Source organism: Rhincodon typus, chromosome 3 (genome assembly GCF_021869965.1).
Source record: "Rhincodon typus isolate 14 chromosome 3, sRhiTyp1.1, whole genome shotgun sequence".
Taxonomy (NCBI): domain Eukaryota; kingdom Metazoa; phylum Chordata; class Chondrichthyes; order Orectolobiformes; family Rhincodontidae; genus Rhincodon; species Rhincodon typus.
The window spans coordinates 52558652-52572786 of NC_063334.1; the positions used below are offsets into that span (position 1 = coordinate 52558652).

At 37.0% G+C, this 14135-nt stretch overlaps 1 protein-coding gene across 1 annotated transcript in view; it reads left to right on the forward strand.

The window, feature by feature from the left end:
- ptch1 (patched 1) overlaps window positions 1–14135 on the forward strand; it is a 60051-nt gene that overhangs the window by 14457 nt on the left and 31459 nt on the right. The window contains exons 9-13 of the mRNA XM_048595294.1: window positions 2456–2554; window positions 3761–3886; window positions 7066–7184; window positions 8200–8605; window positions 10160–10472. Of these exons, the coding sequence (XP_048451251.1) occupies window positions 2456–2554; window positions 3761–3886; window positions 7066–7184; window positions 8200–8605; window positions 10160–10472 (1063 nt within the window). The remainder of the gene's footprint in view (window positions 1–2455; window positions 2555–3760; window positions 3887–7065; window positions 7185–8199; window positions 8606–10159; window positions 10473–14135) is intronic.

The window sequence follows — 14135 nt, forward strand, 5'->3', positions numbered from 1 at the left end:
ACAAGTAAGTTGGGAGGTCTCACCAGTGGTAAGGGCTTCCACATTTCTGGCCACATGATTCCATGGGAAACATGCTCAACATGTGAGAAAAGCCATTCCAGCCCATGGAGGATCAGAGGCCATGAAACAGAATCACCACCACACCCTTGGCTGAATTTTCTCACCTATAGTTAATGCTGGATGTGAGAAAACATTAAAATATCATTCATTTACAACATTCTTTAAACACCCCTTTTACTATGATTGTACTAAAGTGCTAATCAACCAGACCTTTAAAATATTAAAAGCAGAACCTACAAGTACTTGACTCTTCTTGAATTTATGAGATAAATATTCAACAATTGAGAAATAGATCCAAGAGAAAAATACTGTCAATCCAGCAAGGTTTTTAGACTTAATACAGATGTTTCAACAGATTAATAGACATCTGGGCTGTTTCTCGATAATACACAATGAAGCAGTATACTAGGTGAAAGGACATTGATGGGCCATAGTTGGACATGGAGGGAATGAGGGTTCGTGGAGGATGGGTGGTGGAGCACTGATTGTCATGCAGGGGTTATGATGACTTTGAGGGGGTGAGGGTTAGAGGACTGTTCTCTGTTTAATTAAAAGCAATAAAACAAAGTCCCAGAGAATCAATTAAACAGCCCTGGAAAGAAGATCCCACTTCTTCAAGCACTTTCTCAAACAGGTTAAACCAAGAAATATTCAAACTCTTACTTCTTGCCTCCTGGATGACAACATAGCCAGCTTTCCTGAACTTGATTTTACGTCATTTTAATTTTCATATCTGAGCTCCAAACCAAGACTGTAAAAATTATAAATGCTTGAATTTGCATTGTCAAAACCATTTTGTCAGAAGTATAAGATCGTATTTTTCCTCTTGCTGCCATGTCTATTCCAAGACATTTTGAAAAATGTTTATATTAATGCATGTTTAATTTAGATTCCGGGACAGCAACATCCATGAGCCAGTTACAGCATTTATACGAACAAACTAGGCAACATTAAATTTGAGAGCAAAGTAGTAAGCCTAGTTGTTGATGAATCCAGTTTTGTGCCATCAAACAATAGAGCCAAAATTATTTTTGTAAAGTATGGAAGGTATAGTGTAATCACTAATCTCCCAGAATTAGACCCGAACACAAAGCAGTCTAACTACTAAAATTGTATGGAGTTGATTATCAACTGGACGCATATTAGACCATTAAACGAATCAGCCATGGACGACTCAAGCTTCCTTGATGCTTTCGCTGTATTTTGATTACCTATGGAGTAGATCAAGGTGCATTGTTATAGGTTTGCTGGTACTGGTAACCATCAGTAATAATTATCTGGGAAATACTTTGTTTCATCGGCAAATTAAACATGACAATCTCAGATTGCATTGGATATTATAATGACATTGTGTGTTGTTCATTGAACAATTGAGCACTGACCGTACAGTCACTGACTTAAAACACAATCCTTACGGTAATTAGTTTGTAATTAGAAATCTAATCTCAACATTTAATTTCCTGATCTTGACTTGTAAGTTAAGAATGTATGGATGTTGCATGAAGAAATGAAATGAACTAAGTACTAATGAAATAGATGGCCTTAAGTTTTCATATAGATTATAAAGGTTAATGTCACTACTTTTACTACAGCAACAACTTTCACTTATATAGCACCTGTAGCGAAGACTAATATCTCTAAGTACTTATTCTTAATACTTAAATATTAAGGAACCCCAGTGGATCTCCGGACTGAAGGCCAGAAAATGGGGTGGAACATGGTTCATCTGAGATTCCGTCCCATATTTCAGGTATGGGAGGCTGTGGGTACATCTACAATCCATGTCCACTCCTACCCCATTTCATTAGGTCATGTCTAGGAAATTTCCTGGACAGTTGAGAGCTGTTAGATTTTAGACCTTCAAAAAGCTACCAAACCTTTACCGAGGAAAGGTACTGAATTTTAATTAAAGGGTTCTCTTAGAGGTGAAAAGCATTAACTGTTTCTTTTTAAATTCTACTACCTGTGTGAGCCTTACACATAATAAAGCAGGGTGTCTTTAGACCCATCTGCTGCCACATCAGGGTGGACTCAACTATAATGTGCCATTTGGCAGTGGCCTGCCCAGTCTATACTGTCTCTCTGCAATGTGAGATGGGGTTAAAGGCTCGTTGTATCAGCAAAAACAGCCTCCTCTGCTATCTCTCTGCCAGTGAAACAGACCAGTCAAAATTTTGTTCCCTGGGACTTTGTTAGATTTTTCACAGAATTAAGCATTGCACGTGCTTCATAGAATTAAATGCAGATGAAAAATATTTTTGACAGTTGTTTACTGTAGTCACTGATGCAGCAACAATGATATTAGGTACTTCATTAGCAACTGCTTTAATAAGAACATTTTTAATTCCATATCTGAGATACTTATTTGTTAAATTCAGATCATCTTTTTCTGCAGGTTTTGCCTTTTCTTGCTCTTGGTGTGGGAGTGGATGATGTCTTCCTTTTGGCACATGCATTCAGTGAAACGGGACATAATAAAAAGATTCCATTCGAGGTAAAAATAAGAAGTTAATTTCAGGGAAGCTGGCAAGTAATCTTATTTGCATTTCAATTTTTTTTCCATTTGGTATTTCTTTAGTGATACATTTCAGAGCAGGTGTCATTTTTTTAACTAGATTTATTTGCAACCAGGGATTAACAGTGGAGCATAATCCAAATAGAAGGTACTTGCAGTAACCTGGGTATAGACCTCTGGGGTTCACTGATAATGTGGCAGAAACCTGTATTTGCTTAACTTTCTTCCCATCACCAACCACAAACCCCCACCCTCACCCAGCTGCAATTGCCCACCCACAACTCCCAACACGCAATATTCTGACTTTAAAGTTCCCAGTGTCTTTGTTAGCACGCTTAAAGCATTTTGACTGTCTTCATTCTGTTGAAGCTTTTATGTGCTTTAAATCAAAAGGTAAACAGTTCCCTTTGGTGAGAAAACATTATCCCTCTGGTTTTGAATGACAGACTAACTCAATGTGTGGTCCAGCATTATATTGCTGCACCCTTTTTTTAAATAAAGGAGTGTCACTGTGTGTTGGTAGCCCTGCAGATATACTATCAGCCGAAATATGAGGATAATGCAGGAATAGCTGTATCAAAAACAGGGATTGTTCAGCTTTGATGAAAAAATGCCCACTATTCTTCTCCAGCACAATAGGGTTGTGGTGCATTTTGTGAGTAGAAGATTTAACATATGATTAGATCATCTGAAAGAAGTTAACTGTTTTATAGTGTGGAGGACATGGAGACTGCTGTTCTGCATGCTTCGATTTGCTAGCATAATGAAGAGGTTACTATGTTCCTTAATAAAAGGAAATTTGTTGTTATTTTTATGAGCTGTTGTCCAAATGCCCAATTTTACTTCCCAGAAAGAGGATATATTTTTGGTACAGCGATGTCAGTGAAGCATTTAGAAGGTTAAGTTGAATAGTATTTCAACTCTGGGGAAAAGAAAGATTAGCAGTTCCAAAGTTGGAAAGTTGATTGTAATTGGTGTAGTATTTGTGTGCTGTTGGCAATGTCTGTAGCCAAGATGGTAATCTAAACTACTCTCATTCACTGATGTTACTTTCTATGAACGGTACTAATAAACTTTATCCATGTATTCAGAAAAACTTTTTTTTTGTTTAAATTTTTGTACCACCTGATGTCTTATGGAAAAATCTTGTTTTGATTTTCTTCCTCCTATTCTTCCCCACTGCAGGACCGAACAGGAGAATGTCTAAAGAGAACTGGAGCAAGTGTGGCCCTTACCTCCATTAGCAATGTGACTGCATTTTTCATGGCTGCTTTAATACCTATCCCTGCCTTAAGAGCATTCTCCTTACAAGTAAGTGAAACAATACCATTCAGTTCTTTGTTTTTTGAGAAGAGTCATTGCCATTGCTACTGAGTGAGCTACATGTTACACTATTTTGAAAATAAAGTGTGCTCTCAGAAGTTATGTATGCAAATTATGTTTTAATGAAATGATATGTGTGAGTCTTACTTTTTCAGCAATACTGTTATTATAGTAAAATGAGGACCATCAAAGTGGTGATTGAAGAAATATAGCTGATATGCACACCATTGTCAACGAGATGTCACTAGGGACAATGTTAGAGGTGCCATTACACTGCAGTTTATTGTGGTAACCTAGTTGTTGGAGAAGATATTTCTGGTGCATTTCTACAATTGTCATGAAACTGGTAAATCCTTTTCAATTTAAAGGTGGTCAGTATTTAATGGCATTTATAATGGTGTCTTGCTTGTCAAAACTATAAACACTGGAAGCAAAATTCCTTGTGAAATAATTTAGTACTTTTGAGGCTTTCTGTACATAAGGCTGCAGTCACTTTTATTGCTACACAGGCAAGTTAAAATGAGTTCTGCAGTTTCAGTTATAAAGTAATAGTAGTATGCAGTCATTAAAGTGAACTTTGTACTTCAAAAATCTTCAACGGAGTAATCTAAATGCTTAATACTTATCCTGGATCAAGTCCAGTAAAGGAGCTTAATTAATTGACATTGATCCTATTGTAAATGTGTGCACAAATGACACATGATAATAAGCTTATTTTTGGGTAGAATTTTTCCCATATCAATAATTAACTACCGCAGGCTAGCTGATTTTAGTAAAATGAAGACAGATCTTTTTTTCAGTATTGCTGACTGGAGACATAATTGCTTCAGCTTAACATGAAGACAATTTATGAGGTCAGTTAACCTCTGCAGTGCAGATAAACTGTACTATTTCAAAAGAGTAATTTTGCTTTTTGTAACCTGTGTCTCCACTCATTTTTCATGCTGCTTGACCTATAACCTCCCCAGCGGAAGTAAAGTGTTGTAATTTTTCTTGATACCTGAGATAATAATTTCAGCAGCTAGATACTGCCATAAGGGCAGCACTTTGAAGCTAGAAATGACATTTGGTTACGGTAATAGGTTCTAAATAGAGAAGATGAGAAAATATTTGGAAAACTATATGTTTTCTAAATACCTATTTAAAGTGGATATCAATGTAGAAAGTACAGAAGCAAATTCTCACTCACTCAACTTCCTTGGTAATATAAATTTCAGTTCCCCAATCACCTGCTCAGATCAGTTTGATTGGCTTGCAAAGTATACGATTAGCATTGAGTATTCAAGTTTATGCAGAATTTGAGGCTTTCCTCATTTCTTCAGATTGGTTTGACATTTTAAAAAAAAAAGAATTCCAGTTGATTTATGTGTTCAGAAAGGGAATTGAATTTGACCTTTCTCTTAAGACAGTGTGAGATAATTATCAAAGTGTCCACGTCTTTTGAGGCCCCAGTATCTGTAAACCAATCCAGCCGCTGAGGGAGAATAAATGGTTTCCTGATTAGCTCTTGCAACTGCAGTCTGCTTTCAGTCTCGCATGTCAATGGTTTCTTCTTTCCTTTTTTTTTCCTGTTATTTTTCCTGGAATGTTTGGCATAGTTTTCGTCTTCTGAATTGTTGGTCAAGTCACAAATCTAAATTTGATCAGCCTTGGTGTCACAGTTGACAAACAGTGTATATTAAGGTAATCAGATCTAAGTTAGCAATTTTGTGAAACTTGCACAGACCTGTAATGACTGGCTGAAGAATATTTAAAAACATCAAGGCATATTTATTTATCCAGAATGAAAATGTTTACTTGGAAAACATTACAGTGTATGGAAAAGGAAAAAAATTAACTCCTTAGCACAGTTGCTGCAGATTGAGTAAGTGGCCTATATAGCTACCCTCTTTTCCCAATTCTTTAACCTTTGTAGACCCCTACCTTGCACTCAGAAGAAAAGCTGTTGCAGCAGTTTGGAACTAGGTATTGAAAAGGGCAATAAAGGGAAAATCTAACAGTGTTGCAATCTGGCAGAAATAAGGTAGGAACTGTGGATGACAGACCTCATCATCTGCTCATCACCTCTGGCTATGCATTACATCCACTCTCTCTGGGTGGCCTGGAATGGTGGATACAGCATGTACCTTGGACTGGGCCCCTACTGTGCTGGCTTCTCATTGTGTACCTCATGCACAGGCTTTTATTCTTTTTAACCTTAGCATGACGTAACCAACTTCAGTATGAACTATTGATGATACATTTTGAATTGTTTGACCAATTTCATTAATAGTTTTAAAAATTGCTTTAAATACTGAATTTCAGAGTTATTATGTTCTTTTGGAAAACATATATCTGAAGGATTTACTCATTTTACTTTGAATTAGTTTTGTAAGATGTAATTGTTTAAAACTGGAAAATATTTTTAAAATTTATGAATTATCAAAAGATAGATGATTCTTTATAATGATCATTTAACATACACCTCTGTTTCTATAAACATAATTTTATTCTTACTTAAGCCATGGAAACACTGGTTGTAATACAATTTTGAGGTTTTGGTTTTGGCAACCTGTATAATGAGCAAAGGATAAGTAACTATTTCAGATTTCTCGGGATACTGTTGTTGCACTTATTGGTGAGAACTTTTCACTGCTGACCTCATTGTCTAATTGTGGTGCGCTGCAGCCTTTGTTCTTTTTGATAAATGCTGTATAAGTTACAAACTCACACACAGGGGTCCATTGATTTAGGTGAAGCACAGTACTATAAAATGTGTGAGCAATGCATGGCAAAACTGCTGACACTTCATCTTTCTCAAAAATATGTTAGAAGAATGGAGACTTTTAATTAAAACTTTTTAGAAGAAAATTGACAATTATGTTTTACATAATTACAAAATGACATTAAGAACTTTTGTGGAAAAGTTAAAAGCTTTTAAAAAAGGGCTTGTGATTAGACATTAATTATTTGTTCGTTTATGTTAGGTAATTGTGTGAAACACACCCTCTCCCCACCAAGAGTAATGTGAACTTTTCTTCTCGCTTTAATGTATTATAATGTTAAAAATATTGACACTGTGATTACTTAATATTGTTACATGAGTGTCAAATACTTTCAGAAATGTCTCCACAGTCTACTTGTTTTGCTATTTTCTCTAAAGGGCTGTCTTTAATTTTCATTTCCAGGCTGCTGTTGTTGTGGTATTTAACTTTGCCATGGTTCTGCTCATCTTCCCTGCTATTCTCAGCATGGACCTCTACCGCAGGGAAGACAGGAGACTCGACATCCTCTGCTGTTTTACAAGGTATGGGCCAACTGAAAAGCTGACTTTTGTACATCTTCTAACGGTTCTGTGGTATGTGAATAAAAGACCCCACAGCTTTGCAGCACTGCTTTTCTCAAGAATTGGGATAAGAATGAGTTTTATGACTCTTTTTGACTGGATAATTTACTAGAAGCAGAATTGTTTGAAAAGCAATAAACGTTCTTTGCCTCTGGAAAAGTAAAAGATAAATTAGAAAGTTATGGTCTGTAGGAGACAATTACAGATGTTCCCATGGATTTTAGTACAACTGACTACGTCCATTCATATTTAAATGCTAGCAAGTTTCATCCCATTTTACAAAACACACATTTAATAATACTGATCTGAAAAGTTAATAGGATTTCTTGTTGACGCTGAAGAAAAAAAATCAGTAGTGCTATCAAAAATTCAAAATAATAGGTAAGAATTTAGTCTGCAGTTAGTCTTTGTGTCAAAGGACAGGCACACACGGTGCACACTTTATATGTGGACAGATACAAAGTAATTGGTGGTAAATATTCAGATACTAGTTTACAGATGGCTTAGGGCCTACCTTTGATAAGTGAAACTGTTCTTTTCAGCGTTAGCACTACTAAGGCTTCCTTTTGCAACAATGCCGACAGGATGGTAGGTTACAGTGTTTCTCACATCATGCACAATAACAGGAATGTTACTTGTTTTCAGTAGGTCAGAAAAGGGGGCCACATTTTGGAGAATTTTTCTTTGTTCTGTGCATTTTTTTTTCCAACTGGATTATTTTCATTCACATTCTGGTACACAGTAACCACTACAGTGATTTTATTGTCAGGCTGATAAAGATAAAACACAGGTCCATATGGAAAAGTCCAGACTGCAGTGTACTAGGGCTGGCTTGTTTGCATATTTGATGATCTCTTGAATTCCATGCAGAATGAAAGTTGTAAATGTTGAGATACAACAATGAACAACTCGGAGGATTAAAATGAGTGTCAGCTTCACACTGCCATCATGTAAATGTTTGTTCTCTTTTTTTCAGTCCTTGTGCCAACCGAGTGATTCAGATAGAGTCACAAGCATGTAGAGGTACCAATGACAACCATCCTTGCCAACCACCACCACCATACATCAATCAAAATTTTACCCATGAGACTCAGATTACCATGCAATCTACTGTCCAGTTACGCACGGAGTACAATCCTCACACCCAAGCTTATTATACAACTGCTGAGCCTCGATCTGAAATATCTGTTCAACCAGTCACCACAACTACACAGGATTCACTTAGCTCTCAAAGCCCAGAGACTGCTAGCTCAACACGGGATCTTCTCTCCCAGTTTACAGACCCCAATATTAACTGTGTAGATCCACCCTGCACTAAATGGACTCTCTCTTCTTTTGCTAAGAAGCATTACGCACCACTGTTGCTAAAGCGGACAACGAAGGTGAGTATTAGAGCCACAACAGTTTCCTTTGTTTACTGTTGGCTGAAATGCTATTTAAGCCAATGTCATGAGAAAGTACTTGCATTCAAACTTTTGAGTATAATTTTGCAATCTGGCAGTAACATGGCAGAGAGAATCATCTAATCTCTCAATTAAATCCAAGTTAGGTAGGCTCTGCAGCCATGCAGGTGGGATAATGACAAAATTTGCAGGCACTACAAAAACAGGACCAGGTTTAACTGTGATTAAAACTGTAAGCAGCTTTAGAAAGATACAGAAAAATCAAGAATTTGGACGGTTGGTTGTCAGATTGAATTTAATGTAGTGAAATGTTAGGTATACATTTTAAGAGGAATGAGGAGTAGAAATGTATGAAACTGTAACACTTTAAAGGGTAAAGCAAACATTCAGATATACAAATCTTCATTGGAAGAGGAGGTTTGTTATGCATGTGGTTCTTAATTCACTGATAAACATATATAAGTTTAACACAAACCCGTTTCAGTCACTGGTACTGAAACGTTAACTCTGATTTCTTTCCACAAATGCTGCCAGACCTGCTGAGCTTTTCCAGCAATTTCTGTTTTTGTTTCTGATATTCAGCATCTGGAACTCTTTCAATTTTTATATATGAATTTAACATCGTTATGAACAGAATTGAGGAGACGTTTAGGAGATTTTTCACAAAGTTGTTGGGACATGAAATGCTCCACCAGAAATGGCATTTGAAGCAGAATTCTTTTTGGCCAATGAAGAAGGAATGGATAGATACTTGTAAAGTTAAGAAAAAAAGTTAGCAGAAAGGGGAAGGGAATGGACCAGGGATATGATAGGCCAAGTGACCTCCTTGGGTACCTATATGGGCATTTAAAGAGGTGAGGAGAAATGAAAAGCTCAACTGGTCAAGAAGAAGACCCCAAGTTATGTAGAAGCCAGCAAATTGTGTACCTTCTAATCCCACTGTCTTCCTCTGCAGCAAACTTGGCAGAGACTACTATGCCAGAATAGAATCTTGAACCATATCTGGCGATTCTGAATGCAGAGTTGACCACTAAGATCTAACCATTGTCTCACAAGACAGAATATATGTATATGTATAATGTATAATACAGAATGAGTCACAATATTCTATTTCCAAATGTACAGAAAACTCCTACTTTTTGCAATTTATACTGTAAAATTTGGTTTCAAAAATATGTAAAGTGTATATACAGTTGCAGTTACACCTTTAGATTGTGCTATGATTTGACTCTACAATATTAAAATCTCTGATAATGTTAGTTATAAGTTCCCTTAAGCTATTGCAGTTGTCCTTGCATTAGTGCATCTGTAAAATGATAACATTAGCTCTGCTCAATATCGTCTGCCAAAGTCACTTGTGAGATTTCTTAACAATTAACACTGGTAATTCTTCATGATCAGATTGTTTACTTGGGCTATCACCAAGGCTTTTACTTAATTGATCTTGCGCAGCTCTTTCTATGTTTAAGCCCTGTGAATTTTGTTCAGTTCTCAACCTGACTTTGCATTTTTTTTTTATCTTTTATGACATAGATTGTGGTCACATTGCTTTTTTTGGGTTTACTTGGGATCAGTCTGTATGGAACCACAACAGTCAGAGATGGTCTGGATCTTACTGACATTGTACCTCGTGAAACGCGAGAATATGACTTCATCGCAGCACAATTTAAATACTTCTCTTTCTATAATATGTACATCGTAACTAAACAAGAAACAGACTATCCCAGTGCTCAACACCTGCTGTATTATCTCCACAAAAGCTTCAGAAATGTGAAATTTATTTTATTGGAAGATAATGGAGAGCTTCCAAACATGTGGCTGCACTATTTTCACGACTGGCTTAAAGGTAAGAACAACAATCCTCTCCTCTTCTTTTAAAACATCAGATTGGGATGTATAAGTAAAAATATCATATGTACTCTAGTTGTTGTTTCATTAAAAGAAAACCAATAGAGTTACACAGCGGAAAACAAGAGAGTATTTATTAGCTTTTCTTTGGCGCTGAAGAGGAGCACCAAATTGGTATTTATGCATCGTATTTTTAGTCTATTTATATTGTTGTGAAACACCTCCATTTGTCTTTCTGTGTTAAAATAATTATATAAATGGAAGTTATTGCAGGTCCATTAAGTATAGATTTTTTGAAGCTCATCTAGAAGAATAACAATTTAACAATGTACATGTGTATATATATGATAAAATTGTAACAAAAGCCTTTTCAGGAACAGAAATGTGCCCTGGTCTGTCATTTAGAATCTTAATTGAAATTGTTTGCAGTGCATTTGGTGCCAAACAATCTGCAGGGGATTGGCACATTTCAGTACAAGTGCTGAGATGCTCCCACCAAGGAGTTCCACTGTTTACCCAAATAGGTTTCCTGAATTGCCCTGTAGTAATAGTTTGCTACGCAACAAGGGGCACATCTCGGGTGCCCGCTGTTACAAATATTCTGCAAGATCTATCAGAAGTGGTTCAGTCAAGGAGTGTCATGCCTGTATTTCTCCCAGAGACAATATATCAAATCCATTAATTGCAATTTTTAGTTTTAACATATTGTAGATAATTGCATGTTGAATTATGAATTTTAGATTAAAAATTTCTTCAGAGATCACTATAAGCAAAATCATTTGCTATGTGGGGTTGCTGCAGTTCTCCTCAGCACCCCCAGTCTGAGAAATCTGGAAAAAAAAATCAGCCAGAAGTTGCTTCTCAGAGTGTGTACACGCATATGTGCATTCATGAACTGAGGTTCAGCTCAGGCCCAACTGTTATGATGAAGGCTATTGAAAGGCTGCAGATCTGTTATTTTTGTTCTTAAGTCTGGGAAAATTTGTCTTCTTCACCACCATGATATTTGCATTCCCATTCAAATCTCCAGAATCATTCTATTCCATTCTCTGATTCACTTCTCTCAACCACTTTTGGGTTGTATCTGATGTGACCGCTTTAATCCAGCTTTGGACTATTCTGTGATTTCTGGAAGGAATTCTGTATCATGATAGTTCTACCATATCGGGAGATGCTGGTAGAAGTGCATAGCAGAGTCTGATCCCAAAGCAAAACAGTCACATTGAGCAGATATCAGAAGCACAATAAGGAATGACTTGTAGTGGGGATGCATTAGCAACTAGGGTCAAGGAGAACATTAACTTTGTGACTTATGAATTGAGGCGGACAACACGAAACATTGCATGATTTCTACTGTATGTTATTGTAAAAGTTGGCAACATTTTGTTTCCTGTGTTCTTTGCTCTAAAATAAAAATTTTAAAAGCTGTACGCAGTTAGTATTTAAATTCTGTAAATTAGTGTATTTTGTTATCGATTAGTTATAAAGTTCATTACTTTGGTGGCACTGAGTGTTTGTGTTGATGGGTTAGAAGATAATCCAGTTGAATAATCATTGTTTAGGGAAACTAAACTTTGAAAACATGCGTGCAAGCCAAGGCCACACTGAGTAGAGTGCTTTGAAACCACCTAAGTAGTATTTACAAATTGGTTCCTCTTCATTCCAAGCTGGGCCAGGGAATGTGCATCAAGTTTGGCAGGTGTGCAGTGTGTGTTTTTGAAGCTGCTGCCATTGTTTCAAACCAGTTTGTTTTAAGTTGATGTCTGCAGGCCTATGTGGGAGTTTTTTTTCAAAACTGGAATGAGCAAATTCAGCCCTTAGGCAATGGCATTTGTGCCTGGCTTCTTTAGCCTTATCTCCTTACAGCTGTAGTTAACCTATCAGATCTGTAATGATGGTTTTGATTACAACTTCAGTGCAGCTGTGAGGTGGGTCTGAACGTCGGGGTATGTGGTTTGTCATCTGCTCACACAGAGGCTCGTTGTACAGGGTTGTGGCTTCCTGTTCCAAATCTGATCCAAATTACCTGCTTGGAACAGCGAGCGATCTTCCATGCTTTTTAAAAGGGTGCAGAGAAAAATCACAGTTGAGAATGAATAGGTGTTGGCTGTGATCTTTACACGTGCTGGCAACATCTCTCACGACTTGTAAGTGCTGCCCAAGTCAAACAGATGGAATGAATTGAGGACACAGTGCTAACTCATGCTGTGCTCAAGGAACGGCTGAGTTCCTTTTATTTTTTAACTTGTGTGTTCATACTGTTTTCTCTCTGTGCTGAACATATTTTCCTCTAGTCTGTTCCATGGAATTTGCTTGTGTAATATTGCTATTAGAAAAGGTTACCATGAATATTGTATTCATATTCTACACAGTTACAAGTTTAATTATCAGGGATTTCTTGTAATAGGTATCTTCAAGCAAGCAAATAAGGAGGGAGCTTAAAGATTTTTAAGGATAAATTTCATTGGGCACAGGAGGCTTAAGCAGGTAGCCAATCACTCATTTCACTGGTGTGCGAGAGCCAAGTGCAGTGGGCAATACCATCCAAAGTTAGTGGGCAGCAGTGAAGTTTCACATGGCTATGGGGGTTCAGACAGTCAACTCTCTCCCATTGAGGTGATCCCTAGGAGACAACATGTGAAAGGGGGATAAGAAAAGATGGCTGGGCAGTGGATCACAAACTGCAGGTGAGAAACTCACTTACGAAGAACCTTAGCCAAGATTGGTATCTCCTGCTGGTTTCACTGACTGGGCGTAAACTGTGTGGTTCTCCACAGCAGTAGTTATGTTGGAAAGCATGCTCAATAATATAACTGTGACAAAACAGTGCACTTTGAAAATGGCCTTGTTCTTTTGGGGCAGGCAGCCTGCACTCTGCTTAAGCCAAGTTAAAATGGTGGAGACGGCAGGGGTGTGTGGGGATGGGGCATATTTTGGCAATAATTCTGCCAGCCTGATTGGGTTAAAATTGGAACTTTAGCTTCTAAATTTTCAGCTTTAAACTTTTGGTGCAATAGAAATACTTTGATATCAATGGGTTTGAAATTGAATTAAGTGAATTTTAATATTATTTGTGTATAATTCTGTTCTTGCTATTTTAGGGGAAGTATTAAGTTCTGTAAAACAATAGAATGACACCAATATTAAAATATCAGTGTGAGAGTTTCATGAGACTATAAAGTATTTGTATGTTATGATTTGCATAGCAAATTTAAGACCCCAGACTTTAGATTAAGTTACTAAGAATGGCCATCTTCCTAAATTTCTGCACCATTCTGCAAATGCATTTTGCTCTCTCTTCCTTTTTATAAATCCCTTCAAAATCCATCTTCAGCAAGGTTTTAGTCACCCTCCCTAGTCTGTTTTTTGTTCAGCATCCAACTCAGTTTGGTCCTATTTTTGGACCCTTTTGTTTTTTAATTCAAGTTATGGTGTTTTTTTCTATAATGCTTTTTGTATAAATTTCAGTAGATCTTTATTTCCTAATCTGTTGCTTTATTTCTCTCATTTTTTTTTCTTTAAATGTGCAACAATTTCTCTCCCTGCCAACCACCTAACTAAAGATTGGGTATGTTGATGGCTGAGGCAGGCCTCCCTCTCCACCAGATGCTCTGTGACATGCATTGCCTCCTCAGTGCTCTTTTGGGAAGCGAAAACGCCT